This window comes from Schistocerca americana, chromosome X (assembly GCF_021461395.2).
Source record: "Schistocerca americana isolate TAMUIC-IGC-003095 chromosome X, iqSchAmer2.1, whole genome shotgun sequence".
NCBI lineage: Eukaryota > Metazoa > Arthropoda > Insecta > Orthoptera > Acrididae > Schistocerca > Schistocerca americana.
This window is the reverse complement of record NC_060130.1, coordinates 557,937,577-557,955,846: the sequence shown is the minus strand read 5'-3', so window position 1 is coordinate 557,955,846 and position 18,270 is coordinate 557,937,577. Positions and strand designations below refer to the sequence as shown.

Genomic DNA, 18,270 nt, shown 5'->3' with positions numbered 1-18,270 from the left:
GGTGCATTTTACACTGATATCCCTACAAGATTCAGAATGTGCACCAAATGAAGCCTCAAAATAGGCTACAATGCTGTGACTTTGCCCTTCACCTTTTGCCATGCATGGTAATGGATGACATGTGGCCAGTGGATTATTCTTTGAAGAGACAAGGTGCATCTCATTTTGCATGGTGTCGTGAAAGTGCAGAACTCTTGCCTATGGGGTTCTGCTCCACCACATAAGTGTGCAGGAACATTCATTGCACTCAGCCTTTGTGAATAAACTCCTCCATTCTCGGTATGTTTTTCTTTGAGGATAAGATACCTCATAGGCTTGTTAGGTGTACAATGACATCTGCACTTTATAAGAACCTCATTTGCAACAAATGATTCCAGCTTCACAAGAATTCAGCTATGTCCGTAGAACTATTTTCATGCAAGATGGGCCGACATTTGCCAAGTAAATGTCATGTGACTAGGGCCTCCAGTCGGGTAGACCATTCGCCGGATGCAAGTCATCCAATTTGACGCCACTTTGGCGACTTGCATGTCGATGGGGATGAAATGATGATGATTAGGACAACACAACATCCAGTCCCTAAGCAGAGAAAATCTCCGACCCAGCCGGGAATCGAACCCGGGCCCCTTAGGATTGACATTCTGTTGCGCTGACCACTCAACTACCGGGTACGGACATCTGCTAGGTGAAAGATTTGCTTTGAGAAACCATCAATAACAACCACATCATCTCTAGGCAATCACTTCTGGTTGTGGTGATATTTGAAAGATCTTGTGTATCAGGGATGTATCTGGACTCTTCCTGATCTGAATGATAGCATATGAGAATATATCACACCAATTAGACTGATTATGCTGCGAGCAACTGTCGACCATGCCATGTTAGGGATGCAGCATACTGCTGGGTTGGGAGACCATATTGAACACATGTAACTTGTGACTATATTCTAATAAACATGCCAGAACTACCATTGTCATGTGTTTGATCATTCCTTCCTTTTTTCTGCCCCCACACCACAATGTGACTGCTTACAGTACCATATTTTCACCTACTGGCAGAAAGTGGAACTATTATTTTTTTAGAATACTCCACTAATGCACCAGTTAATGAACATACCTACAATGTTTCAGCATCCTACAATGTATACAGCTCACACTGCAGGAAACAGAACACTGTCAGTTTAATTACAGCCATGTGGTAGCTTATGGGGACCTTTGGGATTTCTATGTTGTTTGGGATCATTAATTTGACATTTATTTCTATTTCTTAAATTTTCTATAATATATTGGAAATGCATTTTTTTATTTTCAAACTTTTAAAAATGTTAAGTATCCTACAAAATTATATCTCCTTCGTCTGTTAGTAACTGGCAGATATTTAAGCATTTAACATTATTTAGATACCAAAACTTCATTACAAAATTATACACAAGCTTGTTTAATTGAATTACTACTATAAAATATTTTTGTGTCTTGAATATAATATTTTTTGGCAAATGCAAACTTAAAAATTCTGTAAATATTGATTGCTGACTCATTGCACTGAGTCATGCTATCTTTGGTTACTGTGTGAGTGTAGTAGTATTTGGGGACAGAGGTGGCAGGGCAAGTCTGTGACTTGCTTGCATGTAATATGGAGTGTAATTTTTATCTTGTGAACTGAATACTGTCAAAAATGTGTGTATTTAAAAAGTAACTAACTGTTGATATGAGGGGTTGGGTTGTTTTGGAAAGGAGACCAGACAGCGAGGTCATCGGTCTCATCGGATTAAGGAAGGATGGGGAAGGAAGTCAGCCATGCCCTTTCAAAGGAACCATCCCGGCATTTTCCTGATGTGATTTAGGGAAATCACGGGAAACCTAAATCAGGATGGACGGATGCGGGATTGAACCGTTGTCCTCCCGAATGCGAGTCCAGTGTCTAACCACTGTGCCACCTCGCTCCATGTGTACTGAAAATGTTATTTTTGTACATCATCAATTATGTGAAAGAATATAAATACAGCTGTTTGGAAACCAGTGTTTAATTTTAAGAGTGACCATCTATGTCAAATCTATTGTATGATAATAATGAGAAATGAATTACTGGCTGCAAAGAAGCTATCAGAAATACTATGCTAATTTATTCTTTAACAACACAGTATCTAAACAAAAACTGCAAGTTGATCAGAACAAACCACCATAATTTCTGTGATATGAATGAGTCACTGGTTTATTCAAGACGGAATCACAAAACACATCAGAATCAAACAGTTAACGTGAAAGGTGTTCTATAATAGCTTACAGAATAATTTTTATGCACTGTGTTCCACACTAGCTACCTGAAGATAAAGATCCAAGAAATAGTTGTCAGCTAGTCCCCATTTCCTCCCGCCCTCTCCGCAACAGCCTCCCAATGCTCCCCTGGCAGGCTTGTCCTATTGCCTTCTAGTCCCTGAATGCTCCACCAGACAGTGCTCTTCTCTCCAACAACCCATACAATGCTACTCCTTCCCTGCCCCAATGAGGATTGTTGCTTTCCTTCAATGCGATAGTTTCAGTCTTAGCAGAGTGGCCAGAGATAGTGATCACGTGTGGGTGAGGTGTACCTGCTTGTGTGAATGTGTATTTTCCTTTTTTTCTGAAGAAGTCTTTGGCTGAAAGCTCAGTATGTTCTTTTGTTGAGTCTGTCTGCAGCTCATTGTGTCATCTTTATGGAGTGTAGCAATCTATCCTTTTCATAATTGTTTATGTTCAAACCTGGACTTTCCACTGTAAGACAGCAAATAATTAGATGTACTTTTGGTGTAGGGCATTGTTTCATTTCCTTTCCTCTCATAAGATGGTCTATGAAGAGATTCATACTGTTTGCAGTACAAATCCATGCAGATACAGTAATGATTGTCGAAACAATGAGGGAAACTGAGAGGGCAAATAATAAACAGAACTAAACATAAAAGCTTGAGGAAATAACTAAACAATGTAAGAGGAAGTATTAATAAGTTTGGAATTAAATGCAGAAATCACATCTGAGGTATTACACACTAAAAGTAACCATAAATTCTAAAAGTGGTCAGTTTTCAAAGAATCGCTAGAAACATAATGTTAAATAAGTAAATATATTCAAAAATATTAGGATGCAAGTACAAAATAATTCAGGAAACATCTAAATGGAACAGAGAAAAAATGGAATAACTGCAGATAAACAGAGATAGAGATGGGGAAGAGTTCTTCTCGTGAAGAAGGAATGAGGCTCAATTTTAACATATGAGAAGAAGCAGGTATTGTATAAAAATATTTCAAAATATTCAGTTCATAGCTCTGACTTTACAACAGTATTTGCAAGTGAAATAAAGTATCAGTAAAGGCAAGGAACTAACATGTGCACAAAATCATTGATTAATGATCTGTCACATGATCTGTTTAAAATGTTGTTTGTAGGTTATCACAGTAGAAATTTACTTTAATCTATGGATTATGTTATCATAACTCTTCAAATGAAGAACACATAAACAATTTAAAGCACTTATGCTTTGATGAAAAGCAATAACACACAACAAGAATAGTAAAAAGAACATGAACCACAACAATACCAGGTACTTAGCTAATATGCAAATTACATCCACATCTGCCAAATGCCCAAATGTACGAAAAACAAGTACTTTGGAAATGTAATGAAGAATCAAATGTTACCAACTGAATTTGCTATAATGGAGGGAACAAAATTTCTTGTTTTCAATACTGTTTTATCATCTCGGACTCAGTGTTTCTCAGAGAGTATACCATCACAAACAACTCCCAGAGTGTTACTACAGAGTATATGGATACAAGGTATTCTTCTCCAAATATAGTGAAAAAAGTGCATAACAGACTAATATTACATGCTAAGAACAGAGAAAAAATGAAGGTCAAGTCAAATATCTACACTTGGCAGGAAAGGAAATTCCTCATGCATCACAGATATGAAGCAGTGAGCAACAAACAAGCAAACTGATAAAATTCAGCACACATGAGCTTTTGTATTCACCAGTTATTTTCTTAAAGTGTTGAACAGTGGTTCCAGAGTAAGATGATTCCACAAGCAAGGGAATCTGGATGGTTATGCAGACTAGTAATTCTGCATGCTCTGATCATCATTTATTATATCATCTGTAATTAGAATGGGAGCATTTTGCAAAGAATATTTCCCACTTTTCACAGTTTTATACAGACTTCTGTTATTAGACACATAATTTATGAATCATTTCTGAGAACTTACCACCAATGGGGGCAGCAAAACAGCTAGCAACACCAACAGCACAAGCTGCTGCCAACATCTCACAGTTGCGTGATTCATTTTCATAAATACCCTGGAATGATGTCACCAGCTTCGATAACAGCTGAGCAGTAATACTTGCTATGTGTACAAAAGGACCCTGTGTGAAATCAAATGTCTTTGTTAGCATATAGTTTTAATTTAAACATATTTTAATGTGAGGACAAATTTCAGGTGTTTGTTACACAGAGAAAAACACTAAATGATATGGATACTAATAAATAATGGAAGGAGTAAAGGTGACAACTCGCCATATAGCTGAGACATTGAATGGTTGACAGGCGAATAAACAAGACCATAAACATTGCTAAGCTTTTAGACAATGTCCTTCTCCAGAGTTAACTATTACAGAATACTTATACCAGGTGTGCAAGTACAAAATATGGATTTCAGATAACAGGTGTCGCACCAGTGCAGTTTGTGCTGTAAAGATTTGACACTGCACCATTTTTTTGTGTCATCAACAAGTATCAGACACGCACAAGTGATAAATTGGAAAAGTGTGTGTGTAGTGTTGTGTTCACTATGTTGAAATTTATACTGAAGAAAGAGCATTCACGGACAGCCTTAATTTTTTGTTTTCATTAGAAGAAAACTGCTGCTGAATCATACCGATCACTTTGAGAATCTTATGGTGAACATGCCCCATCACATGATATGTGTGAACAATGGTTTCAGCATTTAAAAAATGGTGACTTTAATGTTGCAGACAAGGAAAGTGGAAAACTGCAAAAAAATACAAAGATGTGGAACTGGAAGAATTGTTGAACGATGATAATTTGCAAACACAAAAACAACTCACAAAGCAATTGAGTGTTAGTCAACAAGCTATTTCCAATTGGCTTCAAGACCGATAGATAGGTACCACATAAATTGAATGACAGGCAAATGGAAAAGTGTGAAACCACATGTGAGATTTTGGTCACTTGGTACAAAAGGAAGTCATTTTTGCGTTATATAGTTACAGGGGATGAAAAGTGGATTTATTTTGAGAATCTCAAGCGCAAAAAATCATTGGTAGACCAAGGCATACCATCCACATCAACCATAAGAGCAAATCGCTTTGGCAGAAAGATAATTCCCTGTGTCTGGTGGGACAAGAGGGTGTGGTCTAGTATGAGCTGTTAAAATCTGGGAAAATGGTTAATAATAAATGTTACCATCAACAATTGACCAAAATGAACCATTTGCTGCTTGGAAAAAGGTCACAATACCGAAAGAGGCAGCACAAAGTCATTTTTCTTCATGACAATGCTCCTTCACATACGGCAAAATCGGTTCGCGGCACGTTGGAAGCACTCAGACGGAAAGTTGTACCCCAGGCGGCTTACTCACCACTCTTGGCTCCTTCCAATTACCAGTTGGCTGCATTGATGGGTCATGCACTTGCTGAGCACTAGTTTGATTCATATGAAGATGTGAAAAAATGACTCGCTCAATGGTTTGCAGCAAAAGGGGACATTTTTACTGGTGTGGTATTCACAAATTGCCCAAAAGTTTGGAAAATTGTACATCAAATGATGGAGCATTCTTTGAATAAAGCATTATTCATCATTCTTCTGGATTTAACATTTTTTTAGACAAAAATATCTGCATTTCATACATGTACACCTGGTATACACATGGCTACATTGCCTTAGTCACATTGCACCAACATAACAGCTTGGCTGAGATGAGTGGTTGTATCAGTTGGGGTGTGTGGCAGAGAAGGGAGATGGACAGGAGTAATAAATGTTGGAGGTAAGGGTAGCTGGTGACTATGAAGGAGAGGTAGCAAGCAGATGGAATATGAATGTTACGCCAGTGATAAGCCCTAGCACAGGCAGAGGGAGTTGTGTGTGGCACACAATGAGGCAGAGTGGATCGGGAGAGAGGTGCAAGTGAAGAGTGTATGAAGTGGAAGTCTTGGCCACAGAAGTGATGTGAAGGTGGGTGAGGGACAGGGGCTAGTGGAGACTGAGGCCAAGAAGATTGTTGTACTCAAAGATGTGTTGTAATTCAGAGATTCTGGCTTGTGGGGACGGGAGGAGGGGGGATAAGAATACTTTTGGTATCGGCCATGCAGCAGCCACTGAAGTTGAGCATGTAGTGCTCAGCTGCATTTTATGTCAGTGGGTGATCAATTGTCTGTTCTGATCTTGGTCACAATTTTGCAGTGACCATACATTCGGTTGGAGAGTTGATTGGGGATCATTCCCACATAAACGGCTGCACAAAAGTTGGTATGTAATGTGACTGCTGTCACCAATAGCCTCACCTCTGACAGTGTAGGATATGTCTGTGATGGGACTTGAATAGGATTTGCTAGTTGTGTGCATAGAATCAGTCTTGCACCTGGGTCTTCCAAGGGGTGTGACTCATGTGACAAGGGGTTGGGAGTGGGTGTGGCGTAAGGATGGGTGAGGATATTTCTTAGATTGGGATGCCAGAGTACCACTTTGGGATAGATGGGAAGGATTCTGGGTAAGATGTTCCTCATTTCCAAGCTTGACAGTACATAGTCAATGAACTAGAAAAAGATGTAGCTGAATTGTTCCAGTCTGAGGTGATACTGGACAAGAAGGGAGCTGCTCCTTTCCAGGTGTATAAGAAGGGAGCTGCTCCTTTTCACAAATTTCATAGGGATGGTTGGTGGATTATGGGCATGTGCGGATATGACACAGAGTTTCTAGTATCAAGGGTAATGCTAGCCTGTGTAGCCCTTAGCAAGACCTTCAGCTCATCACTGCAGATGTGCTATCCCTGGGTGGCCAGCCCAAGTGGGAGACATTTTTTAGAGTTGAAGGGATAATTCCTATAAAAATGCGAACTGTTTATGGTTAGTGGGCTTGATATGGATAAAGGTTGCTACTGTGTTACAGTGCAGGTAGAAGCCAACATCCAAAACATGGGCACACTGGACTGAAGAGGCCAACATGAAGTGGATAGGAGGACGGTGTTGGGGCTGAGAAGGAAGAAGGATAAAGTGTCATAGGCCTCGGCCACATCATGAAGATATCATCACTGAACCTGAACCAGATGAGGGGTTAAGGATATTAGAGGGCCAGAAAGATTTCCTCTAGAAGACCTATAAATAGGCTAGTGTAAGAGGTGCCATGTGGGTACCCATGGCTGGCTGTCCTGCAAATTTATCTGTACATCTTTCCCTAAAAGAAGTAGCTGTGGGGAAGGATGTAGTTTTTTTCAGATGTGTAAGGAATGTAGCAGTGGATTTGGAGTGAATAGGGGATTGGGAGTGGTAGTGTCTGATTATGAAAATGTCACTGGCATGGGGAATGTTGTGAAGGGAGGTGGCATCAGCATTGACAAGTAGGCTTTATTAGCCATCATCATAGAAGATAAAAACTTCTGTGTTGTTATGCTATGTCATGTTCCTATTCAAACTTCTTCAGCAGTATTCAATGTCTAAGCCAACTGTGAACATCTGAATGGTCCTGATGGCCCCAACAGAGGGGTAAAAATGTTGAATAATGAAGAAGTTTGAAGAAGAACATTATGTGGCCTACCAACTGAAACAATTTAACTTTCAGTGGACAAAGTCATTTCTGTGTTTGTGAGTCTGGTATGGGAAGCTATGCTTGGGGCAATGGGTTGAAGGTGTTGGTCAGTAAGAGTTGAAATTTTTCTGTTTGAGTATAGTAGCCAGCTACAGTTTATGCATTTTGGGAAGCATGTAGTTGGTGGGTTTGTTGGATGTAACTATTGTGAGGAGGGAGATAGATTCAAGTGAGAGTTTCTGGGATGAGCCTAAAAATTTGAGTGGGGATTGGTTTTCATGCTGGTCTTCTGGGAGGGAATTATTCTGATAGGGCTTGTACGTGGAAGAGTCAGGCAGTTGGGAGTCATCTTCCGTGGACCATTACAACAGTGATGGAGACTTAGTATGCAGAGAGGATGTTCAGATCAGTGTCTTCCTTAAGGCTGTAGTTGGCTGCATTTTTCTCTGCCAAAAGGCTTGTGTTTTGGGAAAGGTACCTAAGAAAAGAGGGTAAGACCAAGTTGCAGATAAGGAATTCTCAGAAGAAACTGGGGAAGTGACTGGATGGGAATGGGTAAGGACCATAGTTGGATGAGGTACGAACAGGGAGAGGAAGAAGGTTCAACAATGGCTTTGTTGCTTTTGGTCATAAGGGTTGTTGGCAAAATAATGTTGCAATAGGGGTTAGGATAAGGAGAGGTCTCTGAGAAGTTCAGTATTATTGAAATTGTGTGGGTGGCATTTGGATAGGATTGAAATTTATATTGGACTGAAATTTTTGTTAGATCAATTGACAGTATTGTTGTGACAGTGCCACGACATTTAAGAGTGCCGCCACATCAGTACGCGCTAACAGCGATAGAGGCGCTCCGCAACTCGGCTGAGTGTGGGAGCGCCACCTAGCTACGAACGGCACCGGCCGCATGTCACGGCACGGCAGTCAAATGACCGATACGGAATTGGTAGCATGTAACCAGCTATTGTTTCTACGTTTGTATATCCACGCAATTTATTAGTGATTAAAGGTTATAACACTTTTTGGCAACTTTTTGTTCCTGCGTTGTGGATTTGTGTGTTGGTGTCGGGGCAGACATGGAACAGCTTATGCAAGCGCTCATTGAACAGCAAACACAGCTGACAGCTGCTATTCAGGTGTTGTCGACACCGCTTACTCATCGTCTGTCTTCCTCTTCTCTGCCTCCGTTCCCTCCTTATGACAAGGCCGCTGAAGACTGAGAGGATTATGAGAAGCATTTGTGGCAACACTTCTTGGCTTTCGGCGTTGTCGATGCTCCTATGTGTAAGTCGTTATTTCTATCTTGGATTTCCTCACGGATCTATCAGCTGCTATCTCAGTTAGCCCCACTGCGGGAACCTGCCTCTCTGTCCTTCCAAGAAATGTGTGACTTACTGTCTAACTATTACCGAAAAAACACCCATGTCATTGCCGCCGCATGGCGTTCTACCGGTGTCGTAAACAGTCCCATCAATCTTACCGGGCTTGGGCGGCGGAACTACACGGTCTGAGTAGGAAATGTCAGTTTGTCACGGACACTCATCATGAGTCTTATGCTGATTCAATGGTTAGGGATGCTATTCTACGGCTTGCTCTCGATAAAGAAGTTCGGCAACATGCCTTACAACTGCCAAACCCATCATTGTCTGAAGTTCTAAGCATCGCTCAATCTTTTGAAGTGTCTCACACTGCTGGTACGCAAATAGACGCATGGTGTGATGCAGGTGCTATACAGACCACTTTCGACACTGACAATTTGCCTGTTTCCCAGGGGACTGACGATGTGGCGGCGGTTCACTCGTGTCAACAACGTCGCGTTGGGCCGCCATGCTCGCAGCGAAAACAGCAACCACAGAAGCAGGTTCGCTCCGCACTTCCTTCTTGTCCACGTTGTTTCGTACAGCATGACAGGGCCGCGTGCCCAAAACGTTGGGCCACGTGTAATTCATGCAGGAAAAAAGGCCACATTGCTTCTGTGTGTCAGTCCCCTAAAGTTCCTGTCGACGAGGACGAGGCATCGGACATGGATGTTAACTGGGTGCTTTCTCAAACAAATAAGTTGTTTGTTACTGTCCGTGTTCTGAATAAAGACATTTGCATGCAAGTGGACACTGGCTCTGCAGTAACTCTCATTAATTCTCGCATGTATTTGGAGTTGGGCTCCCCTCCCTTGTCTCCAGTTACGCGAAATCTGAGAACTTATAATAAACAGAAAATTCCTATCGTTGGCCAGTTTGATCCTTCCACTGCCTACAAGTCTGTTGTTCGGCCCCTCACGTTTTATGTGGTGGATCATGCGGGCACTGAAAACCTGTTCGGTTATGATGCTTTCCATTTGTTCAGGTTCTCCATTGATGATGATGTGCACCTCATATCTGAGGATATTCAGTATCAACAGCTGGATGGATTGTGTTCTGAATTCTCATCCGTGTTCTCTGCTGGTCTGGGTCGTGCCAAGGATTTTGAAGCCCACATTACTCTTAAACCTACAGCTCGCCCTACGTTTTTCCGGGCACGCCCTATTCCGGTGGTGTTGCGTGCACCTGTCAAGGCTAAGATAAACAGGTTAACAGCTTCAGGGATTCTCCTTCCTGTTACCTCCAGCGAATGGGCATCGCCAATCGTGGTGGTTTCTAAACCAAACGAGAGTCTGCGATTGTGTGGTGATTTTAAAGCCACTGTCAATGCTCAGAGCCTCATTGACACTTATCCTCTTCCCCGTCCTGAGGAGTTATTTACCAAGCTCGCTGGAGGCCAGTTCTTTTCCAAACTTGACTTATCGGAGGCGTACCATCAGTTGCCGTTGGATGCGTCTTCCAAGGAATTTCTCTTCATCAACACTCCTTGTGGGTTGTATCAGTACCAGCGGTTACCGTTTGGCGTCACTAGCACGCCGGCCATTTTTCAGTGGTTTTTGGAACAGCTCACGGCTTCCGTTCCCGGCTGCATAAACTATCTGGATGACATTGTTGTCATGGGGGCCTCCACTGAGGAGCACCTTCGCAATTTGCGTTCACTGTTTTGGGTTCTGCATTCGGATGGGTTGAAGTGCAATCTGGCCAAGTCACAGTTCTTCCAACCCTCCATCATGTATCTTGGTTTCCACTTGTCCCGTGAGGGTATATGTCCTCTACGTCAGCATGTTGCAGCCATTACCGCTCTACCCTGGCCGTCTACGGTAAAAGAACTTCAGGCGTTTATAGGCAAGATTGCTTATTATCACAAATTCATTCCATCCGCGGCAGCGGGAGCTCATCCTCTGCATCAGCTGTTATGCAAAAACGTTCCTTTCCATTGGTCCGACGAGTGTGAGCAGGCTTTTGTCCGCCTGAAGGCTCATTTGCAGTCGGCGCCTTGTCTTGCCACATTCCGTCCGGGTCAGCACTTGGTTCTGGCGACTGACGTGTCCCAGTATGGCCTAGGGGCTGTTCTCACCCATCGGTATTAGGATGGGTCGGAACGACCCATCGCCTATGCTTCCAAGACCCTCAATGATGCGCAACGGCGTTATTCTCAAATCGAAAAGGAGGCGCTCGCTATCATTTATGCTCTAAAAAAGTTCAGCATTTTTTTGTATGGTTCTAAGTTTCACCTCATCACCGACCACAAGCCGCTGGTCTCTCCGTTCAGCCCATCGGCGTCGCTTCCGGATAAGGCAGCTCACCGCCTGCAACGTTGGGCCTTATACTTGTCTCGTTTTCACTATGAGATTCACTATCGCCCCACGGCCCAGCACGCCAACACTGACGCGTTGTCGCATTTGCCGATGGGCCCCGACCTGGTTTTCGATCGAGATGAACTACTCTGTTTCCACATTGATGAGGCAGAACGTTGTGCGGTCGAGGGTTTTATGCTTACAGGTTCGCAGGTCGCGTCAGCTACTGCGCGGGACCCGGTCCTGCATCAGGTGATTGGTTTTATTCAACGGGGTTGGCCGGACAGGACCAAGGGCCGGGCATCGGATCCCCTTCGCAACTACCATGCCTTGCGCCTTCGTCTGTCTGTTCGTGATGGTGTTGTTCTTCTGGCCACGGATGGCGCATCTCCACGGGTCATGGTGCCAGCCTCTCTTCGCAAAGATGTTCTCCAAATGTTGCATGAAGGCCATTGGGGGATTTCTCGGACTAAGTCCCTGGCCTGCAGGCACGTTTATTGGTCTGGTATTGATTCGGACATCGCCCACATGGTCGCTGTGTGTAGTCAGTGTGATCAACAACTGGTTGCACCCCGTACAATGCCCTCTCCGTGGCCTGACCCAGCACAGCCATGGGAAAGGGTGCACGCTGACTTTGCTGGCCCCTTCCTCGGAACTTATTGGCTGCTGTTGATTGACGCCTTCTCGAAGTTTCCGTTTGTTGTTCGATGTCCGTCGCCCACCACTGCGGCGACGACGCTGGCTTTATCCAAAATCTTTGCGCTAGAAGGTCTTCCATCCACAATCGTCACGGACAATGCCCCTCAATTCTCTTCGCAGGCCTTCCGTGATTTTTGTACTGGACACGGGATTCATCATGTTACAGCACTGCCTTTCCATCCACAATCGAATGGGGAGGTCGAGTGCCTTGTCCGCACTTTCAAAAGCCAGATGAAAAAATTCCTTAGTGATTTTTCCACAGATGACGCTCTGTTACATTTTCTGAGTTCTTATCGCTTCATGCCTCTGGGTGATCGCAGCCCTGCTGAACTCTTGCATGGCCGCCAACCGCGCACTTTACCGCAGCTGCTTCACCCTGTCAGGCCTTGTACTGTGTACCCTCGTGCGGGAAAATACTCGGTGGGCGCCAACGTGTGGGCACGAGGGTATGGATCTCACCCTAAATGGATTCCAGGGGTGGTCAAGGCTCTTCGCGGCCGCCGGCTTTGTGAAATACGTACGGACGACGGCATGGTTGTTCACCATTACGACCAGATGCACCCACAAGTGGTGGTCACGCCGGTGCCACCGCCCCTTCCTTCGCCTCCACCAGCCCGAGAAGCCAGTCCTGTCACTGCTGCCGATCTCCCGTGCATGTTGCTGTAGCCGACGTCGCTACCGCTTCCGAGTCCGCCGGAACCGGCCCCAGTCGCGACGCCGCCTTCTCCGGGACCCATCTCGCTGGAGCACACCCCCAGGTCCACGACACCTATGGATGCAGCTCCGGAGTTTTCAACCATCATCTTGTCCAGGAGGCACGTTCCACGCACGGGCTTCCATCCTGGACATTTTCGACTGTACTCTCGTGTTTCTCCGCGGGATCTTCTCGGGGCCTCCCAAGAGGCCATGGATGTCTCCGTGCTGTCCGTGTCTCCCAGGAAGTGAGTGTTTTTTTTCATGGGGGGAAAAGTGTTGCGACAGTGCCACGACATTTAAGAGTGCCGCCACGCCAGTACGCGCAAATGGCGATAGAGGCGCTCTGCAACTCAGCTGAGCGCGGGAGCGCCACCTAGCTACAAACGGCGCCGTCCGCGTGTCACGGCAGGGCAGTCGAATGACCGATACGGAATTGGTAGCATGTAACCAGCTATTGTTTCTACGTTTGTATATCCATGCAATTTATTAGTGATTAAAGGTTATAACAAGTATTGTTTTGGGTTTGTTTGCATTCTGGGATTTATGGGATGTTGGAAGGTGGAGTTGGAGAATGCAGCAGATGGCAGATGGAAGAGGTCAAAAAGGCAGGGTCTGAATATTGATAATAAGATGAACAGGCCAATTAAAACAGGATGCATTAAACAATTACCGTCATCTCTGAAGATATTAAAGAGATTTTTAGAACAGAAGAGGCTTTCAGATCATTAAAGCATGCTGGTAAAAAAAGTACAGACAGCTGGGACAATATGAGACTAAACTTTATGCTGTTGTTTATAAACATCAAAACACGGTAAATGAATCCCACATCTGAACAGTTGAAAAAATCTTTCCAATTAAATTTCTGTTTCAGGACTATGTTCAAATAAATGTGCTCAATGAAGCTACGTAAGTGTGACAAGAAAATATTGGGCATTTTTATGCACAATATCTGAATTTCAATTGTGTTTTTTAATGATTACCTCAGGGCTCTTGTTTTTAATTGACTTGAGAGCTCGGTCCTACAGACAGCTCACTAATAATCTTGAAGACTCAATTATTATACCTACTACCATCACATACACATTTTAATCTGTCATTTTTTATAATTATTCCTACTACCGTCATATACATATTTTAATCTTGCAAGTATAAAGCACATTTTAAATGTTGGACACTTATTTATGGCCTCCCTTTCACAAAGTATTGGAAATAACCTGAGACTACAGTGATTGGTTAATCATATCTTTGATCAGGCTCTGTATGAACATCATTTCATTGCAAATTAATGAACACAGGGTAAACAGCATTAAATGATACCTGCTTCACTAAATAATGTACTCTTTTACACCCATACTAATGAGATGTACTATAAGCTTTGTCAAACCACTGATTTCACGCTAACTGTGTCTAAGGAGAAACAAATTTTGGCAGTCTTACAGTGAGTGCAGATGCTGTTTTGACATATTGTGCTATTGAAGAATATTGGTGGATTTAATACTCAATTCATAGCCAAGGGCATAAATGCGAGTATGTATGGTGGTGCTTTACTCTCGGGGTAGTCAGTTTTAATCCTGATGATGGGACATAGTTTCATCTTCTCACTATATTATTTGCTGATGTCTTGGATGGAATTCCAAACCTATTTGCAAGGTATCATGGATGGGGTCATGTGACACTGTTGATGGTGATACATTCATCAGACAGGGAGATTTTGCTTAGTAATCCCCTTAGTGTTATTCAGTAGGAGTAAGTTATGTGCCAGCACAAAGTCTGACCTTCTCCCTTCTCTTTCAACTTCATCGTTTTACACACATCAAAAAAAGTTTTGCATTATCGCAGTTCCCAGAACTCCTGAAGATATAAGTTGACTGTGGATATTGTATCACAGACACAGTCCCTTTCACTGTTGAGAGATGTCACTAAGCCTGCCCAAAGATGTAAATAACCATACATGAGCAGCACCTATTAGACAGTGGGCGAGCCAATCAGTTCCAGTCATTCCATCAAGAAGGAAGTACACGGCTCATGTTGTCTATAGTTAAACCATGCCTAGACGGTCAATACTGCAGTTTAATTGTGTCTTCATTGTTACTTTGTGCCAGGAAGGGCTCTCAATAAGGGAAGTGTCCAGGTGTCTCAGAGTGAACCAAACCGATGTTGTTCGGACATGGAGGAGATACAAAGAGACAGGAACTGTTGATGACATGCCTCACTCAGGCTGCCCAAGGACTACTACTGCAGTGGATGATCGCTACCTATGGATTAGGGCTCAGAGAAACCCTGACAGCAATGCCACGATATTGAATAGTGCTTTTCTTGCAGCCACAGGATGGCATGTTATGACTCAAACTGAGCGCAATAGGCTGCATGATACGCAACTTCACTCCCCGACGTCCATGGTGAGGTCCATCTTTGCAACCACGACAACATGCAGTGCGCTAAAGATGGGCCCAACAACATACCGAATGGACCGCTCAGAACTGGCATCATGTTCTCTTCACTGATGAGTGTCACATACGCCTTTAACCTGACAATCATCAGAGACGTGTTTGGGGGCAACCCAGTCAGGCTGAACCCCTTAGACACACTGTCCAGAGAGTGCAGCAAGGTTGAGGTTCCCTGATATTTTGGGGTGGCACTATGTGTGGCTGACGTACGCCACTGGTGGTGGTCATGGAAGGTGTTGTAACAGCTGTATGATATGTGAATGCCATCCTCCGACCAATAGTGCAACCATAGCGGCAGTATATTGGCAAGGCATTCATCTCATGGACGACAATTTGTGTCCCCATTGTGCACATCTTGTGAAGGACTTCCTTCAGGATAACGACATCGCCCGACTAGTGTGGCCAGTATGTTCTCCAGAGATGAACCTTATCGAACATGCCCGGGATAGACTGAAAAGGGCTGTTTATGGACGACATTACCCACCATCTACTCCGAATTGCTGTTGAGGACAAACAGTGCCTTGATGAACTTGTGAATAGTATGCCACGATGAATACAGGCATGTATCAGTGCAAGAGGATGTACTACTAGTTATTAGAGGTACCGGTGTGTACAGCAATCTGGACCACCAACTCTGAAAGTCTCGCTGTATGGTGGTACAACATGCAATGTGTGGTTTTCATGAGCATTAAAAGGGGCAGAAATGTTGTTTATGTTGATCTCTCTTACAATTTTCTGTACAGGTTCTGGAACCGAGGCGATGAAAAACTTTTTTTGATGTGTGTATCATCCTCATCATTATCAACCAACAACAGCACCAACATAACACTAAACTCTGTATGCACTCACCACAGTCACCTACACTTAATTTGCACATCTACAACTTAACAATGATCCATTTTCAAACAAAAGGTGCCTAATTGGTACACATACAGAAAACTTTATCAATTTACATGGTTGAATCCTTTGGGATTATACCAGTCAAAAATTCCATAAGACATTAACATTTTACAAAATTTAACATGGCACTGTTTTTGCCACATTCATAGACATTACTGGAAGAATGGTTTATCCTACAGCATATACCTGTTTTATGTACTGAAGTTGACAGTTTTCATGTTGATCAGGGATGAGATTCTACATTATTTTTCATTTTAGACGGAGACTGAAGAACAATAAATGTAAGCCACATTGCAATACATACAGATGTTTACTTCTCCTAACAAATTACAAAAAAATGCTGCATTAAGTTGGAGAGATAGGTTTCTGTTATTCTTGCCTTCTATTTTATCTCCCTAGGATACAAAAGAGGTTTGTCAATAGCAACTGAAATTTTTGTAATCACTAACACTGTTTCAGAGATAATACAATTTAACATACAAGCTGATCAAAGGACAAAAAAAACTCATCTTTAGAATAACTATCACATTCCTGGAGTGCAAAATACATTTATATGAGATCAATGAATGTGAAAGAGTTACCATGAGTGCACAGGAAAATCACAGCTTCCATAGACACACATATTTTTAAAATTGCTTCAATATATCACCTATTTTTCTGTCCCAATAGCGTATTTTGCAATATGACTAGTTTCAGTCTCCTTGGATTATCTTCAGATCTATGTAGTTGCATCAGAACTACACATCAGAGTACTGATTACATATAATTATGTATTTCTTTGTTTCAATGAAATAATAATAATTATTTATTATATGTTTATGTGTTATATATGCATAAATGTATAATACACTTGTGTGTTGGACTTAAAATTTAAAAATGTGATGGCTACTTTCCAGTGTTTGTTAGACTGTGTGGTATGGAATCTGAAAATTCATGGAGCACCTAGCTATATCATTGTTTTCTCCAAGGACATCAAGGAGCATATGGTACATCTACAAGAGATATTTGGAAAGTTACGTGTGGCACAGCTGACCCTTAGTGTAGAAAAGTGGAATTTGGTATTACTGGAGATCCATTATTTAGGTCACATTATTGGGCAAGATGGTGTGTGAACTGACCCATGACTGGTACAATCTATAGAGGGTATCCCAATGTCAAGCACAGTAATTGCAGTCATATCTCGAGATCACCAATTTCTATAGAGGAAACATTCCAAAATTTGCAGAGTCAGCAAGACACTTGACACATTTGCTAAAGAAGAGAGTAAGGTTTAGCTGGACTCCATATCGAGAAGCAGCATTTGAGTGTTTGAAAGAGTGATTAACAACTGGTTCCATCCTATCAAAAAACAGTTTATACTGTTGTGCAACTTGAGTAGCAATACTCTAGGCTGTTCTAAGTCATGAGATGGGGGGCAGAACACCCAATTGCATAACCATGTAGGGAGCTCAATAAGGAGAGAAAAGAAAACTATTCAGTCACTGAAAATGAAATGTTCACACAAATTTTTGGCATCACGTATTTCCATTGTTACCTGCATGGCTGACTTTTTAAGGTAATAACAGGTCATGCTGCATGGAAAAGGCTTGTGGGAATAAAAGTCGTTTGACCCACTGGGCCTTACAGCTACGCAAATTTGATTTTTAGGTTGTAGACTATCCAGGAAAATATCATGAGAATGCAGATTGATTGAGCTGCAAAGTACATGCTGATGGAGTCCTGTACAAGCAAACATGTTGTGGCTGGTGAATAGCTATCCCAGCAAGCTTGCAAAACAAGATATTGATCAAGCTCATGATTCCATATTAGCAAGACAAAGTGGCTGATGTGCCACAGGCCTCGACATTGTGGAAAAGTTCTTGTGGCCAAAAAGGAACAAGGAATAGAGCATTACATTACAGAACAGCATTCCTTTATGAAATTTTCACTCTGCAGAATAGTGTTCACTGTTATGAAACTTTTGGGAGTCATTCTTTGTTGCCCGCATAAGGTGCAGGTCCCTAGGTCAACTCTCGATCCAGCACACAGTTTTAATCTGCCTGGAAGTTTCAACTGTGTTTCTTGTGCTCAAAGAGCCAAAATGAGT

General features: G+C 42.7%; 1 protein-coding gene across 2 annotated transcripts in view; it reads right to left on the bottom strand.

Moving 5' to 3' along the window:
• The window catches only part of LOC124554888 (chloride channel protein 2), a 532,144-nt gene that overhangs the window by 188,457 nt on the left and 325,417 nt on the right, over positions 1–18,270 (bottom strand). For both annotated transcript variants that reach the window (XM_047128564.1, XM_047128563.1), the window contains exon 5: positions 4,237–4,393. In XM_047128564.1, the coding sequence (XP_046984520.1) occupies positions 4,237–4,393 (157 nt within the window). The remainder of the gene's footprint in view (positions 1–4,236; positions 4,394–18,270) is intronic.